Source organism: Lichenostomus cassidix, chromosome W (genome assembly GCF_008360975.1).
Source record: "Lichenostomus cassidix isolate B80296 chromosome W, HeHo_3.0, whole genome shotgun sequence".
NCBI classification, from domain to species: Eukaryota; Metazoa; Chordata; class Aves; order Passeriformes; family Meliphagidae; genus Lichenostomus; species Lichenostomus cassidix.
Window position 1 is genome coordinate 3833267 of NC_139510.1, and position 17403 is coordinate 3850669.

At 45.0% G+C, this 17403-nt stretch overlaps 1 protein-coding gene and 2 long non-coding RNA genes across 5 annotated transcripts in view; 2 read left to right on the forward strand and 1 right to left on the reverse strand.

The window, feature by feature from the left end:
- The window catches only part of LOC146425329 (uncharacterized), a 440420-nt gene that overhangs the window by 254837 nt on the left and 168180 nt on the right, over positions 1-17403 (reverse strand). The window lies entirely within an intron of this gene.
- LOC146425331 (CBP80/20-dependent translation initiation factor-like) overlaps positions 1-17403 on the forward strand; it is a 365952-nt gene that overhangs the window by 208960 nt on the left and 139589 nt on the right. For all 3 annotated transcript variants that reach the window (XM_085041609.1, XM_085041610.1, XM_085041611.1), the window contains one exon: positions 15456-15897. In XM_085041609.1, the coding sequence (XP_084897735.1) occupies positions 15456-15897 (442 nt within the window). The remainder of the gene's footprint in view (positions 1-15455; positions 15898-17403) is intronic.
- LOC146425337 (uncharacterized) lies at positions 1900-3305 on the forward strand. Its single transcript, XR_014846494.1, has 2 exons — positions 1900-2049; positions 2549-3305. It is a non-coding gene; the product is annotated as an uncharacterized LOC146425337 (long non-coding RNA).

Genomic DNA, 17403 nt, shown 5'->3' on the forward strand with positions numbered 1-17403 from the left:
CTTCCCCCCTGGAGAACCCCCAAACTAAGCTAAATATCAGTCTACAAGAGTTATAAACATGTAGGGCTAAGGTACAAGGAGTGTTTGTGAAGGGTACAAGGAAAGGGAAATGGTATAAAAATGTATAAAAAGAAAAGACAAAAAACCATCAGGCATTATTTCCGGCATGGCTCCTCAGTACTGGAAATGGGTTTATCCATCTATACTTTGTTTTCCAGCATGAGTTCATGGAGGTGTTGTCAGCAGCTGGTTGCTGGAGTGAATATAAAATGAAATAACTACTTTCTCCTGCTTTCAATCATCAAATATAAACATGCTCTTGCTGATGAGGTCTTGAAAGGAGCACTGAGGGCTTTCTGCTACCAGGTTGCTCTCCAAAGTCATCTGGCAACTGAACCAAGACTTTACAAACAGAGATTGATGTTAAAAAAGGTTTTATGGCATCCCCTGTGTCACACAAGGCCTTCCCATGAGACTTGGCCCATTTGAAGAAGCCCAGCAGAACTTCAATGAGGTGGTTGCACAGTTTGGGTGGTAACTTACAGTTTTTGGCCATGGCAATTAACCACCTTCTCTGCAGGAGAGCATTTACCACCTGCTCCTTCCCTTTGCAAGCTCAAGTTGGGGACATTGGCCCTAGAAACCTGGGAGGGAGCAATGTGCTTAAGCTCTGCAGGGCCTTCTGGCATGGTTAGTGTGTGAAGTTGCCAGCTTGAGTTGTTTGGGCTCTTGTTGCAGAAACAATATTTCTGTCTGACCCCAGTTAGCAAGTGATGTTTGCAAAATAAAGAAGTCAAGGCACTGGAAATGCTTTTTATTCCTGCTCTTATCCCAAAATATTGGTATTAAAAGTATTGCATCTATTATATGTAGCTAATATCTCTGCTGCAACATAAATCACTCAGGGATTTTTCAACTCAAAAAAAACCCCTATACTCTATTTTTAAATATTTCTTAACTGGTTTGTTTCCATTTATTCTTACTAAAGCCCCATAGTCTGTGTCCAAGGGACCACCTGTGGGAAAGAGAGTCCCTAGATTGATTCAGAAGGTATCGGGGTCATTAACAGGCATGAAGGTGCTAAATATCTGCTCTTTCTCCAATAATATCTTATTTAGCACAACAGCTTCCTGTGCACGAGTGGACAACAGACTTATTTCTTTAATTTAAACTAGCATTGCTCCATCAATTCCCAGCATTGTGCAGATGCTATGGATCCTCCCAATTTCCTGATTAATGATGGGGGTGTGTCTTGGTTTGAAAGACAGGTGTCTGCTAAGGAAGGCTGGAACCTCCCTTGGAATGGCGAATATGACCCCCCTTCCCTCCAAATTATTATAACTTTGGAATTAAGGGGCTTTCAGCAAAAGATATGGGAAAAGGAATAACAGTTCTTTACTAATATATGTATATATGTATAACAATGCAAATGAGCAACACCTGTGGCAGCAACAACCAACAAAACAGAAACCCGATAACAGCCTCCTCTCAGCTGTCAAGAACTTTCCGCTTTGGTGTAATTACGGTCACAGCTTGCAGGGGCACTGTTGGCTCCCAGCCGGGCAGGGCATGTGGGATGATTCCCTCGTGGCTGCAGGGGGCGCTGTGGAGTGAGTTGAGCCACATCTCCGTCATGCAGTAATGGCGGGCAAACTGGATGGCGATCAGGAACCTCAGAGTGGCGGCTGGGACAGCAGGGGCAGGCACACCCCTGGGGTGACAAAAATGTAACAGAAAACTACAGCTTTAGCAGGAGCTGTGGGAATCAGGTGGACACAGGTTGCTGGGTTAGAGTATAGCAAAAAAGCCCGAGGCACTGGCAGAAAACAGTGGGGCTGGGCAGCGGCAGCAGGGCTTTTCCGTAGCAGGTAGCAGCTGCCGCATGCAGCCGAGGAGATGCGTCCTCTGGGAAGGGGGAGGGTTTTTCCCCTGAGGCACCTGAATAGATGGTAAGGGCCCTTTTCAGTGATGTCGGGTGTTAATAAGGTCCCAGTTCAATAGCTTCTCTTGCGAACAAAGGCCCACCCACAGTAGGAGAAGCAGTGTGATGTAGCAGGCTCCGGGGGGGCTGCAGGAGCCGGCTCCCCCCTGGAATGGGGTCCCTGGTCTGCGTAACTCCACTGGATTCGGGGCCGCTCGGCGTGGCGTGAGTCTCGTAGCCACAGAAATTCAGCAGGAAATATAATGGGACAAAGAAACGGACTGGAATCCATCTCTGTTCTGCCAGGGAGGTTTATTTGGGGTAAGGGGAGAGGGTTGCAGGGAAAGGAGGGGGAGAGGAAAGCAAGGATGGGATAGGGGCAGCCAGCTCAGAGATGAAGACCTCTCTCTGATGCAGACACTGGCTTATAAGGGAAAGGAAAGGGGCAGGGCTGTCTCTCTCAGAGCCAGTCCCAGGAGGAGGAAGGGAAAATTGGCAAAGGGTGCACACCAATAGGTTTCAGGTACAGCAGGATGCATATTTCAAAATGAACCAATAGCATACAGAGCAGGGAAACAAAGGAAGCCACATGGAAATCTGAAAATCACATTACTTCAGCAGTGGGAGAACAAAAGCTCCGTAGTGGCAGCAAATCCTCCGGGCAGCGACCACAGACCAGCTGTCCCTCCTCTGCTGCCAAGAGTGAGAGCGAGCTAAGAGCTGCCCCCAGCCCCTTCCCCCAGCCTAAAATCTCGTGGTATCTCTGCCCTTCCCAAGAGAAAATCCCTCAGGTAAGAGAGTAGCAGCCAGCTGCACTCCTCCCCCCTCTGTGCCTATGTTTTTTGTCTCTCTTAAGTACCGGTCATTATTGTCTCTTAGCAACAAATGGGAGAAAATTCCCTAAGAGAAAGAAAACAAAAGGAAAAATCCTAACCTCTAACAGGTTGCTGGTCCCCAGGCAGCAAGGGCCAACAGCTGTGTTTCACTGGAGCTACAGAAGGTGACCCAAATCTGTGCTTCTCCCCAAGCAGTATGTTCACATCCAAACTGATGAGTGGAAACTCATCCAAGAGAAAGTAAATTTTGGAGTGAATCAGGCCCTGGCATATGTCAGCACATCCATGCAAGTGTTAGTTGAGAGCATGAGAGATGAGGCAGGAATGGGGTCAAGGAGGCAGGAATGGGGTCAAGCAAAGATAACTCTTTGTTTGACAGCAGGACAGTTAGGCAAACATTTGGAAAATGGCTTAGGATTGTCACTAGGTGGCAATAAGTCAATGTCCAGATCGATCCTGGCTCCCAAAGCTCTACACTAAATGTTATAGCATGCTGCATTATTTTTAAAGAAATTTATTTATTGTGTTTAATAAAGGCTTTTGCACATGTAAGTTCAAAGCATCTCTGTTTCTTGAGTTGGTGTTTTACCAAATCCCTGTGTCGAAAGTAACTATTTGCCATTGACTTTGGGTCACTTGTCTGGACAGCTGTTGAGACATCCTGTCAAATCTTGCCTTGGCTTCTACAGGAGAGACATTTATTTCTTCACTAGAAAGCACTAGTACAAACAGAATATGGAAAAAAATCCTAGGATGTCTCCTTGCTGCCAGTCAAAGAGTCACAGAGGTCTAAAGGAAGGCAGCTAAACACAAAGACAGAAGGTGGGGGTTCATGCGTACTATTTAGGATGTTTCTTGAGGTACAGGATCGTGGAGCGATGGTGGTGTGCTATGACTCTGCATCCTGGCATGGGTTTAAAGTTTATATCTTTTGGAGGTTTATCAGATCTCAGGATAACTGATCAGCCTGTGTGCATTTTTAAAGGAGGCAGCCTAGAGTCTGAAGTATAAGTTCTTTTATTGCAAAGTAATAAAAGATGAATCTGTATTTATTCAAATCACATTCTTATCAGTAGTCCAGGATCTGTCTTTGCACTCAGCAGATTTTTGGGAAATGTTTTGTATTCTCGTTGTATATTTCAAGTTTAAACTAATCTGGATTTGATTACTTGTCATCGTGGTTTTCAATGGTTTTAATGTAATTTTTGCAATCATGTTTCCAGTGCACTAAGAATCCAAAACAATAATTCTAAATAATGCAGTTTATGCAGAGCACCATTTTCAAGCAAATTCTACATGAAATCACTGCAGTGATTTCTACACCAGTTTGGGCAGTCAGCCTTGAAGTCCGGGGGTGTGTCTTCCTATCTGGTTGCCCACTCTGTGCAACAAGGGCCTTCATGTGAACATCCCTAATGATCTGTGGGAGGTCCAGCAAAGCATTTAAAGAGCTGTTTTGGAGCTATCATCTCGCATGACATCTGTACTTCAGATGTCTTTCCCAAGTTGGTGTTGCAAAGCAGCTACTTAAATTCCTCCTGAAGATTCATTTCCATGAAGCTTATAAGAAGATAGCTGACTTAGGCAGCCTATGCAGCTAAGTGTTGCAGAACATGAGGACTTTCATTGGACTTCAGCAGTAGACAAGTTTGCTATTCAATGCTTTTCTGAGTCTGCTCTGATACACTTTGTACCATGTCCTTTCAGCCCAGCAGTTCTGTCTCTGCTCCTGCAGCACATCCTGGGGACTCATCTGGTGGTCCTGTGAATGGGGTGTCCAACACTGTTGTGGGAGAAGCAGTGGACACCAATGGTGTGAAGTGATGCTGTAGGAAGGCACAGGGAGAAATCAGGTCCATTTTTGTGTTTGGAAAGGATGAATTAATCGGCATCTCATAGCAGAAGATAGCACATCCTATGGTGAACCATGCTTTATGTCAATCCTACACCACTTTTTTTTCATGCATTATTGCATGAGCACCTTGGGTGTCTCTGTGTGAAGCCCTTCCATCATATAATCACAGAATCACAGAATGGTTTGGGTTGGAAAGGACCTTTAAAGGTCATCCAGTCCAACCCCCCTGCAGCGAGAAGAGACATCTTCAACTAGATCAGGTTGCTCAGAGCCTTGTTCCGCCTGATCTTGAATATTTCCAGGGATGGGGCATCTATAACCTCTTTGGGCAATATGTGCCCCTGTTTCACCACTCCCACTGCTACCCTGTTGATCAATGCTACCCTGTTAGTTTATAGTGAGTCTAATTATGTCGTAAAGGCTAAACCAAATCAACTCTAGCAAACAAGACAGATGTGATTGTCCAGACCCAAAGGAGGGTTGTCAACAGCAGCTGTACCTCAGGACCAAGGTGGTGACAAGAGGAGTTGTAACCATATAGGCAGCTCATGTGAAGGTTTCATAATGTTTTTCCCAGCAGCAAGATGCTGTGAGACTCATCAGAAACATCTCTACCTGTCGCTGTTTCAAGATGGGAACAACACACAGAGACATGACTCCAGGCCGAGTAGAAAGGAAGGCAGAAGACCAGTTTATTACTACATAGTTTCTTTTATACTATTTTCTAACATTCGTGCCATATAGCTATTGGTTCTAACCTGTTATTGTACAGCACCATTGGCCAGCTATTCCTAGCATACATGTTCTGTGAATAACAGCCTCCTTCTTGCAGGTGTTGCATACCAAGTTGTTTTTCTGGTCGTTGTTTTGGATAATTGCTTCTGTTTCTCACGGGTATGAAGCTGCTTGCAACACGGTCGATGTCTGTGAGCAAAGGCAGGCTAGTTGTCGGTTCCCATACCTACCCCTAATAGTGTTGGTTTTGTTGGCTGTGCTTTTCTTCTGGAGTTCATTGTATATTTTCAAGGATGTGTACATGTATGTCTTGGATTGAAAGACAGGTGCCTGCTAAGAGAGGTGGAACCCTCCCTTAGGACAGAGAATGTGATCTCCCTTCCCTCCGAATTATTTTAATTTTGAAATCAAGGGCTTTCAGGCAGAGGTATGGGAAAAGGAATAACAGTTCTTTACTAGTATCTATAGCAGAGTAAACAAGCAATAGCAAGAATAACAACAACAAATAGGACCAGAAAACCAATAGCAGATGACTTTTTGAGCTGCCGAGCACTTTCCCATGTGGTGTAATCACGGTCGCAAGCAACAGGGGCGCTGTTGAGCTCCCGGCCGGGCAGGGCAAGTGCGATGACTCCCAAGCGGCTGCAGGTGGCGCTGTGGCGCAGGGTCAGGTCAGCCTCACCCAGCTGGTAATGGCGGAAAAGGCTGAGAAGCAGGCAGGCAGCTTGGGGCAGCGAGCGGGGCGGCAGGGGCAGGGGCTGGCTCTCTCTCCCGGGCTAGCCAGCGAGGTAGCAGGGACTCTGCAGTCACGGTAGATGCTGCGGTCTCGCGCAGCGAAAGCAGGGCAGGCGGCAGGGACAGCCAGACTCCCCCGCAGCTGCAACAAAGCGCAGCCGGGAAAGGTGCGCATTCCCAGTGGGGAAAGGGTTGGATCTCACAATTTTCCCCAGCCAAAAGCTCACCCAGCCAGAAGGAGAAGGCAGAGCAAAGTTGGATCTCCCGCGGTCACAGCCAGAAGCAAAAAACAGTCACTTTTTCCTCCCTGGTGTCGAGGGATGAGTGCTGGTCCCAACGGCCAGCTGGCTCTTCCCCTTGCCCCACCTAGCCACAGGCTTTGTCTCTTACAAAAGAATTGATGGCTCTAATCACCCAGATATTTGTTGCTTAGTAACAGGGATGGAGAAAAAATTCCAATGCCCCCAACCTCCAACAATGTAACATCTAAAGCACACACTGCATCTCAGCTGTTCAAAGATGATTTTAAATCCTGATCACCACCATTTTGACAGGTGGATTTTCTATGCTTCCAAAATGCTGTGTCCATCCAGACGCATGGGCTCAGTCCAGTGATCAGGATAGTCTTTAACCCTAGTGACAAAAAGGCATAAAATAAGTGTGAATAACTTAATTTCTATTTTCAGAAGTGAACATGACATCTTGCTCCTCTCTCATCTGAGGAAAATGCAAACAGAAATTAAATTGGAGTAAATTTAAACCAGTTTTAAAGAGAAAGTCAAAGGGAAAACACATGCAAGTCCCATGTTCTTCATCCCTGGAGCTGGTGGTTCTTGCTTTCTGTGGGGTTTTGAGTTTTTTTATTAAATTGTGTGGAATGTGATACTCCCTGTATCAAAGCAATTCTGAGTTACCATTATACATGAGTGTAAAACATCAGAATGCCTTTGATAGGCTTGATGGAGAATACTTTTGGGGGAAGTCAGGCCTCTAGAATAGAAATTTTTTCTTCACACAAATTACTCAGCAGTGATAACTCCCTTCTGGGAAGCACCAGCACATTCACACCCAGCCTGAGGGGTCATCTCTGCTAATGAGCCATAATGGACTCAATGGCTGTCTTGGTTTAAAAGGCAGATGTCTGCCAAGGAAAGCAGGAACCTCCGTGGAATGGAAAGATGACTCCTCCCTCCAAATTATTATAACTTCGAAATTATGGAGCTTCCAGGCAAAAATATGGGAAAATGAATAACAGTTCTTTACTAGAAAATATATACAAGACAGAACAAACAACCAAAAGAAACAATAAGAGAAAATCCCCACCCTTTAAGCAGTTTCCCCTTTTGGTGTATTTATTACTACAACTGGCAGGGGGCGATGGTGGCTCAGGCAAGGCAGAGAGGCTGCAATGACTCCCCCGCAGCTTCAGGGCGCGCTCCAATGCGAGCCCGGAACCTCTCCAAGTGGTCAATGGCGGCTCGAAGAGAGTAGGAGGAAAGGGACAACTCCCTCAGGGTCTCACTCAAATGGCGATCGATTTTTGGCACTGCCTACAGCAGCCGGTACACGCTGGGAGGTGGGCAGGGTTTGGTCATGGTATCGAGCTACCGTGCAGAAAGGGACCTGGCAGGAGCGTCCTCGGCCTCAGGCAACACCCCATGCATCGGGTCTGGACTCCCAAACGGCAGGGAAGCAGGAAAAAGCAGGAAGGCTTGCTGTGCCGAGATTGCAGCGCAACGAAAATCCCGGAGCTAAGCACATAGAGGCTGCCGTGGCCACCACGCCACTGACTCCTCGCTTCAGCACCGTGCCTCTGGCCTCTTCCTCCTGCTCCCGGCGAGAGAGCCACACCTCCTTCCCGCGCCAGCTCTCGCTGCCGCTTCTTTGATCCTACACCACAAGGGCGAGAAAGACTGCCTGGGCAGCGCCCTCCCACCCCGTGGCTGTGAAATCTTAAAGATACACTGACAATTTTTGAGCACAAATGATCATGGGATACGTTATTGTTACGAACCATCCCCAAGACAATGGCACTAGCAGAATAGGCAGCTGCAATGACTTAGACCATCAAAGGCTCCCAAAATATCCCATGACTCGCAGTATTACATCATTCCATTGTGAAACTCCCCATCCTGGGGGAGGTACTGAGCATTCTCCACCTGAACTTGAGCACATATAATCTTTGGGTTTGGGGACTTCTGGTATCACTCAATGGATCCAGAGCGGGATCAGAACTTCAACAGGACTGTGACCATTACTTCAACAAGACCGCAACCATCACTCTGACCAACAGGGTGCCAGGTTATACTCTGCCTTTGTGGGTTAAAACCAGTTTTCTCTTTATCATTGTATTAATTGTAATCTCTTTAGTAGATTGTAACTCTGACCTGTAATCTCTCTTGAGGTAGTTGAGTGGAGTCCATTTCTCCTGCCAGTTTATTTTTAAACTAGCACAGGGCTCTGAGCAGGGCTGATGGAACAGACCAACTGTGTTTTAGACCACAGCTGTCCATGTGTCTGGAGTTATTTTCCCCAGCCTTGTGCCTTCCATCCCCTTTCCTTGGGAGGAAATTATGTATTAAAAACTTGTAGGAATCCTGTATTTCTGAGAATGTAGGCTGGTAATCACTAAGAGAGCTGAAGCCTTAGATTTGTTTGCATAGGCTCCTCTGACAGAGTAGACATTTACCAGATATAAATTATGTTGAAAGGTATCTCATTTAGTTAATTAAATTTAAAAATTGGTCAAGAAATGATGGCAGAAGCAAAACCATCTTATTTCCAGCTTGGTAACCTTGACTGTCTCCCCTTGGTTTTTAATACTTCTGCAGTTTTTTTGTGACTCTGAATGTCTCTTTAGTTTCCACATTGACCAATGGCCAAATCCCGGGTCCCACTGAAGTCAGGGGGAGTTTTGAGCTGAATTGGAATTTGGCCTTTGAAGTGAAAACAATTAATGTTAAATGGAGTCAAGACGTTAGAGACTATCGTGCTGTCTAGATACTTTTTCTTGTAGCTGAAGTAGGGTTCCCCACAAGGCACTGGGTCCTTACACCAAAGGATGATCAGAGAGGGACAGAAGAAGGATTTCCCAGTAACTGCAGCATTTTTTATGGGGTGAATTCTTCCTTTTCTTGGAGATGTTGCAGTGTGATTCAATCTTCAGCTGTTCCTTCCTTCAGCATCACAACCTAAAAGCCTGGGTTGGAAAGTGCCTCTGGGTTCCTACATGGTCTGGTTTCCTAAGCTTGGCATGTCACCCTAAGTTGCCATCTATGCACCTACATTCCTGCTCTTGAACAAGCACAAGGTTGTGACCATCAACTCAACCCACAGCAGATGCATGTTGTGGGGTGCCCTGGTCTCCAACTGTTGCGGGACAAGTGGGAGCTTCAGACAATCCCTGCCTTGGCCTCAAATTTTGGCAACAGTTTAAATTTAAGGAACCACTCTGGCCCACAAGTTCTAGTAATGGCAGGTCAGGTCTATTTATAAAAATGAATTAATTATTAATCAGACAAAGGATAACAGACAAATGATCTTAATTAGAGTTACTACACAGTCTAAAACTAAAAAGAACTACTAGTAGATTACAGCATAACATAAAACAGTGTACAATATCAAGGTACCTATATTAAAGCTAGCAAAAGAAATAGTATTGATTAGGAGTTAAATGTAACTTAGCACAGAAATGATGATAATGTACGCAGATTCCTTTCACTTAACCTCTGGGGCAGTAACCGCAAAGCAGGCTTCCCTACTCATGGGAAAAAATCCATACATTTCCAGGGAAATGTATAGAAAATTTCTGCTTTGTGAATGTTTGCTGTTGCTTTTATAGTCGTAAAGTGAGGTGTCTGTCAGAAATCCAGCTTATCTTTCCAGATATCACTTCAACAGTACGATGTTTATTGGCAGTTAGGAGATGCCAGACCAGTGTTAACTCCATGGCACCAAAATAACTCACTATAAGACAGCTTGTCCTGTTTGAGTTATCTGACTGGTTAACAAACAACAGATAAGCTCTTGTGGGGGGCAAGATGCCCTGCTACAACAACTTGCCCCTTCCTGGGGGTCTCTATGTCTCCAGCATCTTGGTCACATCTAAGAGCAAGGATGCGTCATCCCAACCTCCTGGGCTTTGCGATGCTGTGCATTCAAAAAGTTTCAAGATCTGGGTCTTGTTCTTCCTGCTTTGGCTCTTCTTCCTTGCAGATCCTATTTCCTCTTGGCTTTTCTTCTTCACTGGAGTGTTGGGAAGATAAAAGCACACAACGAGTCTTTGCTTGAATGCTGGATAATTGTCTAGACCCCTGCCTGCTGCCAAGTCATGGATGTTGATCCTTGTTTACCATTCTCCTTCCTTTGCCTTTTCTTTCTTGCAATCTTTTCCTTAACTTGTTTAACTCTGGTGTTTTCCGTCCTGTGGTCAGTGACTGCAGAGCTTCAGTCTGTGTTTGGTCTGCCCCTTGCCATGGGGATATCACTATTTAGCTGTCCCATACAGGGAGGGAGCTGCCTGTCCTCTCCCCATTCTATTGCAAAAGCCCCAAATAGATCAATCTTGCATATTCCACATTAACTGGGTTTTTTTTTAATCTTAAACATTTTTTCTTTCACAGCCATTAAACAGAAACAGTTTGGATTATAATATCATTATGTCATTAGGAAAAAATTTTCCCTGCATGCATTTCTTGCAAGAATTCACAGAAGTTTGGTTTTTAGCTAATTTCCAGGCATTTTCCCTTACCTCTGCTGAAATTAAAGCTGTGTCTGTGTGCAACTTTTGTAATTTCTGTGCAATATTTTCCATTTAAATAAAGTAGCAGTCTGTCTGGTTTATAACCCAAGGCTGGAAGTGTACCCAAACAGTTAGATATTTGAGAGAAGAGAAGAGCAAAGCCACAGAAAGCTCAACTTGCATGCTTAAGCATGTGAGGGCTTAGTACTAGATAAGGGTTTTAATTAACTTTCATTATGACATTCTCCTTTTAATAAGTGCTGCTCTTTACAAAGCAGTTTACGTGATTGCGTTACTGAGAGGAAACAAAGAAATGCCAGGAAAACTTGATGTGGGGAATCTGTACTCATAAACTGCTTGTAACCTCCAGCAAACAGGAAAGCTTCTCCCCCTATTTTTTTCCTTTTTTTTTTTAAATTCCCTGCCATTCAGCTTCCAAAAAACCCCAAAAACAACCCAAACAAAAACCCCACATTGAATATCTCAGAAAACTGGATCTGGTGGTTGTTATGATCTGATTATTAAGGTTTTTACAAATACCTCTGCCTGAATTAGGGTGCAAATGAGACCATATGCCAGTCAATAGTATGGGTTTTATTTGATAGTAAATATGAGAGAGAGAGAAAAAAAGAGAGAAAGGGACAAGTAGGAAAAGAGGTGAGGGGGACAGAAAGAGAGTGACAGAGACAGAATAAAGAAAAAAATCACCATCCATGGATCCCAATGATGTTGTGTTGATCCTCTCCAGCTGGTCTTCTTGGTGGTGATGGTCCCCCCGAAAAGCATAGAATCCCATGGGTTAATATACACTCAGGACAGGTGGCAATGTCCAGGCATGTTCCCCCGTGGGAGGGGCCAGTCTCTTGCAGCAGACTCTGGACCTGTTGCATCACGTGCAATCCTGTGGTGTAAGGCCTCTGGGGAGCACTTTGGGGGGTCTTTGATGGATTATGACACCCCCTCAGCTGCCTCTCACGTGAATGTCTCATGGATGTGGCCTGTGGGGTTGGGGGCTCCACAGCTAGGCCAGTTTGTGTAAGGGAAGATGGGTGTTTATTGCCTCTGACCAGAGGTTACACCATGCACCCCAAACCTCCTCCTCCCCCCTCGCTTGAGGGGGGGAATCTGTGTAAACCTGGTTTCTGTGAGCTGTGGTCTCCCCCACCCCAAACTCAGCTAATGAAAGGCGAGAGGGAAGCTCATGACACGTCCCAATATGGGTCATAAAGCAAGCTTCGTTTATTCTACTTTGTGCAGGGTTTATATACTGTTACAATGTTACTAATTATAACCACACAGATTACAATTCATATTGCATTCCACTCTCACACTGTCAGGGTTTTTCTCCTTCATTCCTTGCTAATCACAAGTTCACTCCCAACACACTTCTCACGGTACTCTCAAAGCATACAGGCACAGCTGCACCCCCCCCCGGCACCTTCTCACGAAGCATTCTCAGGGAAGTGAAGTGCTTCGGCCTGTATATGGCCCATCACCTTAGCTTAACAATGATCTTGCTCGTACAAACCTTATTTTCCAACACTCAGCCAGTGATGATTCTCAGTGCAGCTGGTGGGTTTGGCCTTTTGTGGATGCATTCTTTTCCCTCAGCCTGAGATGACTGAACAGTAGGTTTCCCTTTATCTAATCTCAGCAGTTTGACTTTCAGTCCAAAGTCCCAGTCAGGTATCTTCAGGGAGGCTTCTTTGGTTGTAGCTTCTTTATACAGTTTTTGTTACAATGAGCAAAACTTTATGTCAATGTTTGAGGCATGAACTATTTCAGTCTCTGACAGTGGTTTCAGACTAAAGACAAATTCCTTCCACTGCTACCACCATCAAGCCTCTTCCTCCCATGTTTGCCAATCACGAACCCTTACTCTTTATAGTTAAGAGCCAGTGGGCCTCAAATATAGGTTTTAACTCCTGGGGATGCCAAGTAATACAGATTCCAGGGTGAGATGGCTTTGGCATGCAGGGTTGGAAACTGTTTAGCTACTGACCATTGAAATGCATTTGTGAATGACCAATTCCTTCATCTTACTGAGCATTAAAACATCTCACGTGCTTTTAGAGTCAAGACCGAGCATTAAAGAGGCAGCGGAAAGGCAGGGAGCTGCTTGCTCTGCTTAGGACTAACCCTGTACTGTCCTGGGTGAAAGCACATGATGCCAGGACAATTTCCTTCTTAGCTGCATCCTTGATGATGGCATTCAGACTCTGCCTTCTCTGCTCAGGACAGCCATACTGCAGCCTATGTAGAAATATTAAATGTCTGAGGCTGCCAAAGTGTTTTTTCCATTCAACTGTTTTTTGGGGGGGGAGTTATCATCTCAGCTACTGGTTCTGGCCAGCACACAGGGGCTTGCTTGCCCCTTCTGAGCCACTGTAGTCTCTCAAGCTAACCAATTGCAGGCAATTCCTCCTCTTTGTGGCTGTTGAATTTCCATGTTATCCATTTGGAGCTGTATGCATATAGCCTCCTATCTGGAGGCAATGGTCCTAGCTCCCCATGCTGCCATAGCCAAGCATGATCCTCAGCTTCTTCATCCATGCATGTGTCCTGTCCTGGTGTAGCAATGATGAAGGACATGCATAAAGAAAGGTGTATTGGGTTTGCATGCCAAGCTTTGGTAGCAGGGAAGGGGGGGGGAGGAGGGCACTACGGGGATGGCAGTTGGGGGTCGCCCAACTATGATTCACGCATCTTCACAGAAGTATCGGTGTCACGTCACTTTATTTTCAGGAAGCAAGCATTATTATATACAAAAAGCACTGTTTACGTGATACACTGGCACATATAATTGGATAAAAGCTTAAGTTCACGCCCTAATCTACTCTGCTAATTGGTTATAAACTTTTATCATGCTCTCTAAGCATTAGCTAAGCCCCTGTCTATGTAACTTTTTTATCTTGTTTACCATTCTTTTATGATGCTCACATCTTTGGCTCTTTACATTCTGTTATCTCTTGGGAAAGGCACCTTAGAGTTGCTCACATGGTTGAATTAAGCTTAAGAAACATATTCATATGGCTTCGTTCTGCGAGCTAGGTTCCAACAGATGGCTTCTGTGAGAAGTTGCCAGAAGCTTCCTCCATGTCTGTCAGACCCAATCCCTGGTATCTCCAAAGATGGATGTGCCACTGGTTAAGGCTGGGCCAATTAGAAAAGGTGGCAACGTCTCTGTGATAACATATTTAAGAAGAAGAAAAAAAAGTTATGGCACAGTTGTAATTGTGACCAGAGAAGAGCAGGGTGAGAACATGTGAGAGGAACAACTCTGCAGACACCAAGGTCAGGGGAGAAGAAGGGGGAAGATGTGCTCCAGGCACTGGAGCTGAGATTCCTCTGCAGCCTGTGGTGAAGACCATGGTGAAGCAGCTGTCCCCCTGCAGCCCATGGAGGTCCATGGGGATGCAGAGATCCACCTGCAGCCTGTGGAGGATACCCACACTGGAACAGGTGGATGCCTGAGAGAAGGTTGTGACCCCATGGGAGGCCTGGGGAGAGAAGAGCCCATGCTGGAGCAGCCTGTCCTTGAAGGACTGCACCCTGTGGAAAAGTGACCCACATGGCAGCAGTTTGTGAAGAACTGTTGCCCATGGGAGGGACTCACATTGGAGAAGTTCATGGAGAACTATCTCCAGTGGGAGAGATCCCATGTTGGAGCAGTAAGACTCCTTTCTCTGAGCAGCGGGAGAAATAACGTGTGATGAACTGACCATAACCCCCATTCCCTGTCTCTCTGTGCCACTGAGGGCGACAGTATATCTGGGAAGGAGGGGGTGGGGGGGTGAGGGGGAGGGGGAAGGTGGTTTTTAAAGGTCTTATTTTACTTCTCATTATCCTGCTCTGATTTTGTTAGTAATAAATTCAATTAATATCTCTAATTTGAGCTTGTTTTGCCTGTGCCTGTATTTGCTGAGTGATCTCTCTTGGTCCTTAACTCATGAACCCCTTTGTTATATTTTCTCTCCCCTGTCCAGTTGTGGAGAGGAGTGATAGAGATGCTTTGGTGGGAGCCTGGCATCCAGCCAGGGTAAACCCACTACAAAAGGCCAAATAAAACCATTTAGTGTGGGCACCTCCTTTACTTGGTTATGTACTTTTTAGCTTATTTTTTCCACTTAGAAATTCCTGATACACTTAAAATAGTTCACTGCAAACCCATGCAGCAGTATGCCATGTTAGTGCAGCAGAGATGGCAGGCAAGAGGAGCAAACGACGCTGTAGGCTAGGTGTATCAGGAGGTCCTTAGGTCTTCAAAAAAAAATATCTCCTGATATTTCTTGCCTGCCTGACTTCCCCTTGCTCAGCTGTGACTAACCAGATATTCTCTGGTTCAGTATGGAAGCAACACAGAAAACACAGAAACCTGGGAGAGGTTTTCCTGGTAACCATAATAATGTTATCTAACTGTTCATGAAATCTTTCAGCTGAATTATCCCTGTTGCTGAAAGAGATTTAGAGGTTTGAGATTGGGTTAGATGTCAAGAAATTGATTCCCCTCTTGTAGTAGGGAGACCCACAGAGCCCACCCACTAAGGGCCAGTCTGTTTGGTGGGACAGATGTGGTGACCAAAAAGGACCATGCAGAAAAGGGTGAACTAATGACTTTCTTTGACTTTCTAGGCGACAGCAGAGACTTCCTGGTGGGAACAAGTCTCAGCAGCATGCAGATCATCAGCAAGGTGGTACCAAACACAATAGGGACCACCAGAAACTCTACCAAGGAGGCCAGGCCCCTCACTCCTCAGGCAGGACAGGCCACCATGGCTACAGTCAGAACCGGAGATGGCACCACAACCTGAAGCACTCACCCAATGACAAAGAAACACACAGAAACGCCAAAGAGACTGAGAACTTGAAAATCGAGGACACCTTTATTTGTGCAGTGCACATTCCCTTGGAGATGCACCGAGGCCTGGAAGCTATGGAGAAGCAGTCTCAGCAGTACATCCAAGAGTCAGAGACCAAGCAGAAAGACAGTATTCATGAATGCATTGGGGAAAGACCCAAGATCAATTTGCTTCAGTCTTCCAAAGATAGGCTGCAGAGGAGACTAAAAGAAAAGGTATTATTTCTTAGGGAAACATTGAGTTTCCCTTTTTCCAAGAGTCTGGCTGTTGGCCATTTTCCATACAAAGGGTGGGGTGGGCTCAAGAAACCTTTTCATCAATGTATCTTAATCTCCCAGTGTCAACACTTCTGTCAAAGTGTCTTCATATGCTTCTTCAGGAGGCCTTTTATTGACACAATGAAGTCTCTTATCTTCTTGACTGAGGTTGCTATCAGCTTGAGTTCTTCAAAGACTGGGACCTCTTTTCCTGCACACCCTTGGGGAAAGCTGGTTCACATGTGAGCTACAATGTGGGTGCACCTTCCAACTGACTCCGTTCCAGTCTGCTGAGTTCATTGACTTTGCAAAGAGGTCTAAAAAAGGAAATTTGTCTCTCTACAATTACAAAGCTAAATCCCAAGCTTTGACTTTTGAGTGCTGAATAGCTGTAGTCAGCTACTTCAATGCTGATATCCATTTATCTCAGCAATGAATTGAAATGACCTTATCTTTCCCACTTCCTTCCAACAACCTAACAATAACAAAACTATTGTATGCAAGTGACAGAGGAGAAATACTTTTTTTAAACAATATTCAGCATCAGATTTCTGAAGAATTTGGAGATGATATCTCCATTTGCCCCTGTGAAACTCAGATTCTTTCTCTTGAGATTCTTTTGTCAGACTAGAAAATGTATCTGTAAGGGTATCTCCAATGAGATTTCCAAAATAAGTAGCAAAAATAACTTGAACATATACAACTCCATGGGAGTGCATGTTGGAAATGTATACCTTTGAATGCATGAGCATTTACTATTTATGTATGTGGCATGAGGGGGAGGAAGAGATTTTGTTAGTTATTTTTATGTTTTTTAAAGCAATAGGAGTATAGTAGAGACTGTCAGAGTATTCATTTTAATGCTCTCCCTGTGAATTTATAGTCTTATAAGACGCACATCATATAAACATCTAATCATGGGTGGGTGGGTATTGTCAACACAACTGGCCTCCTGACAGAAGTTTTGGATAACTCCAACTGCTGTTTGGCATTGGGGTTGTCCAAAAAATTGTTGCAAGTTTTTTATTATAGAGCATGTTGTAAGAGTTTTTCAAATGCTGGGATCATGTGACATCTTTAATCTCAATTTAAATTATTAAACATATCACAGAATCACAGAATATGCTGACTTGGAAGGTACCCACAAGGATCATTGAGTCCAAATCCTGGCCCTGCACAGGACAGCCCCAAGAGTCACACCATGTGCCTGAGAGTATTGTCCAAATGCTTCTTTGAACTCTGTCAGGTTTGGTGCAGTGACCACTTTCCTGGGGAGCCTCTTCCAGTGCTCTGGGTGAAGAACCTTTTTCTAATATCCAGCCTAAACCTCCCCTGACACAACTTCAGGCCATTCCCTTGGGTCCTGTCACTGGTCACCACAGATAAGAGGTCAGTGTCTGCCCCTCCTCTTCCCCTCATGAATATATTAAAAAGTAGACATTTTTGTAGGATTGTTATCTGAGC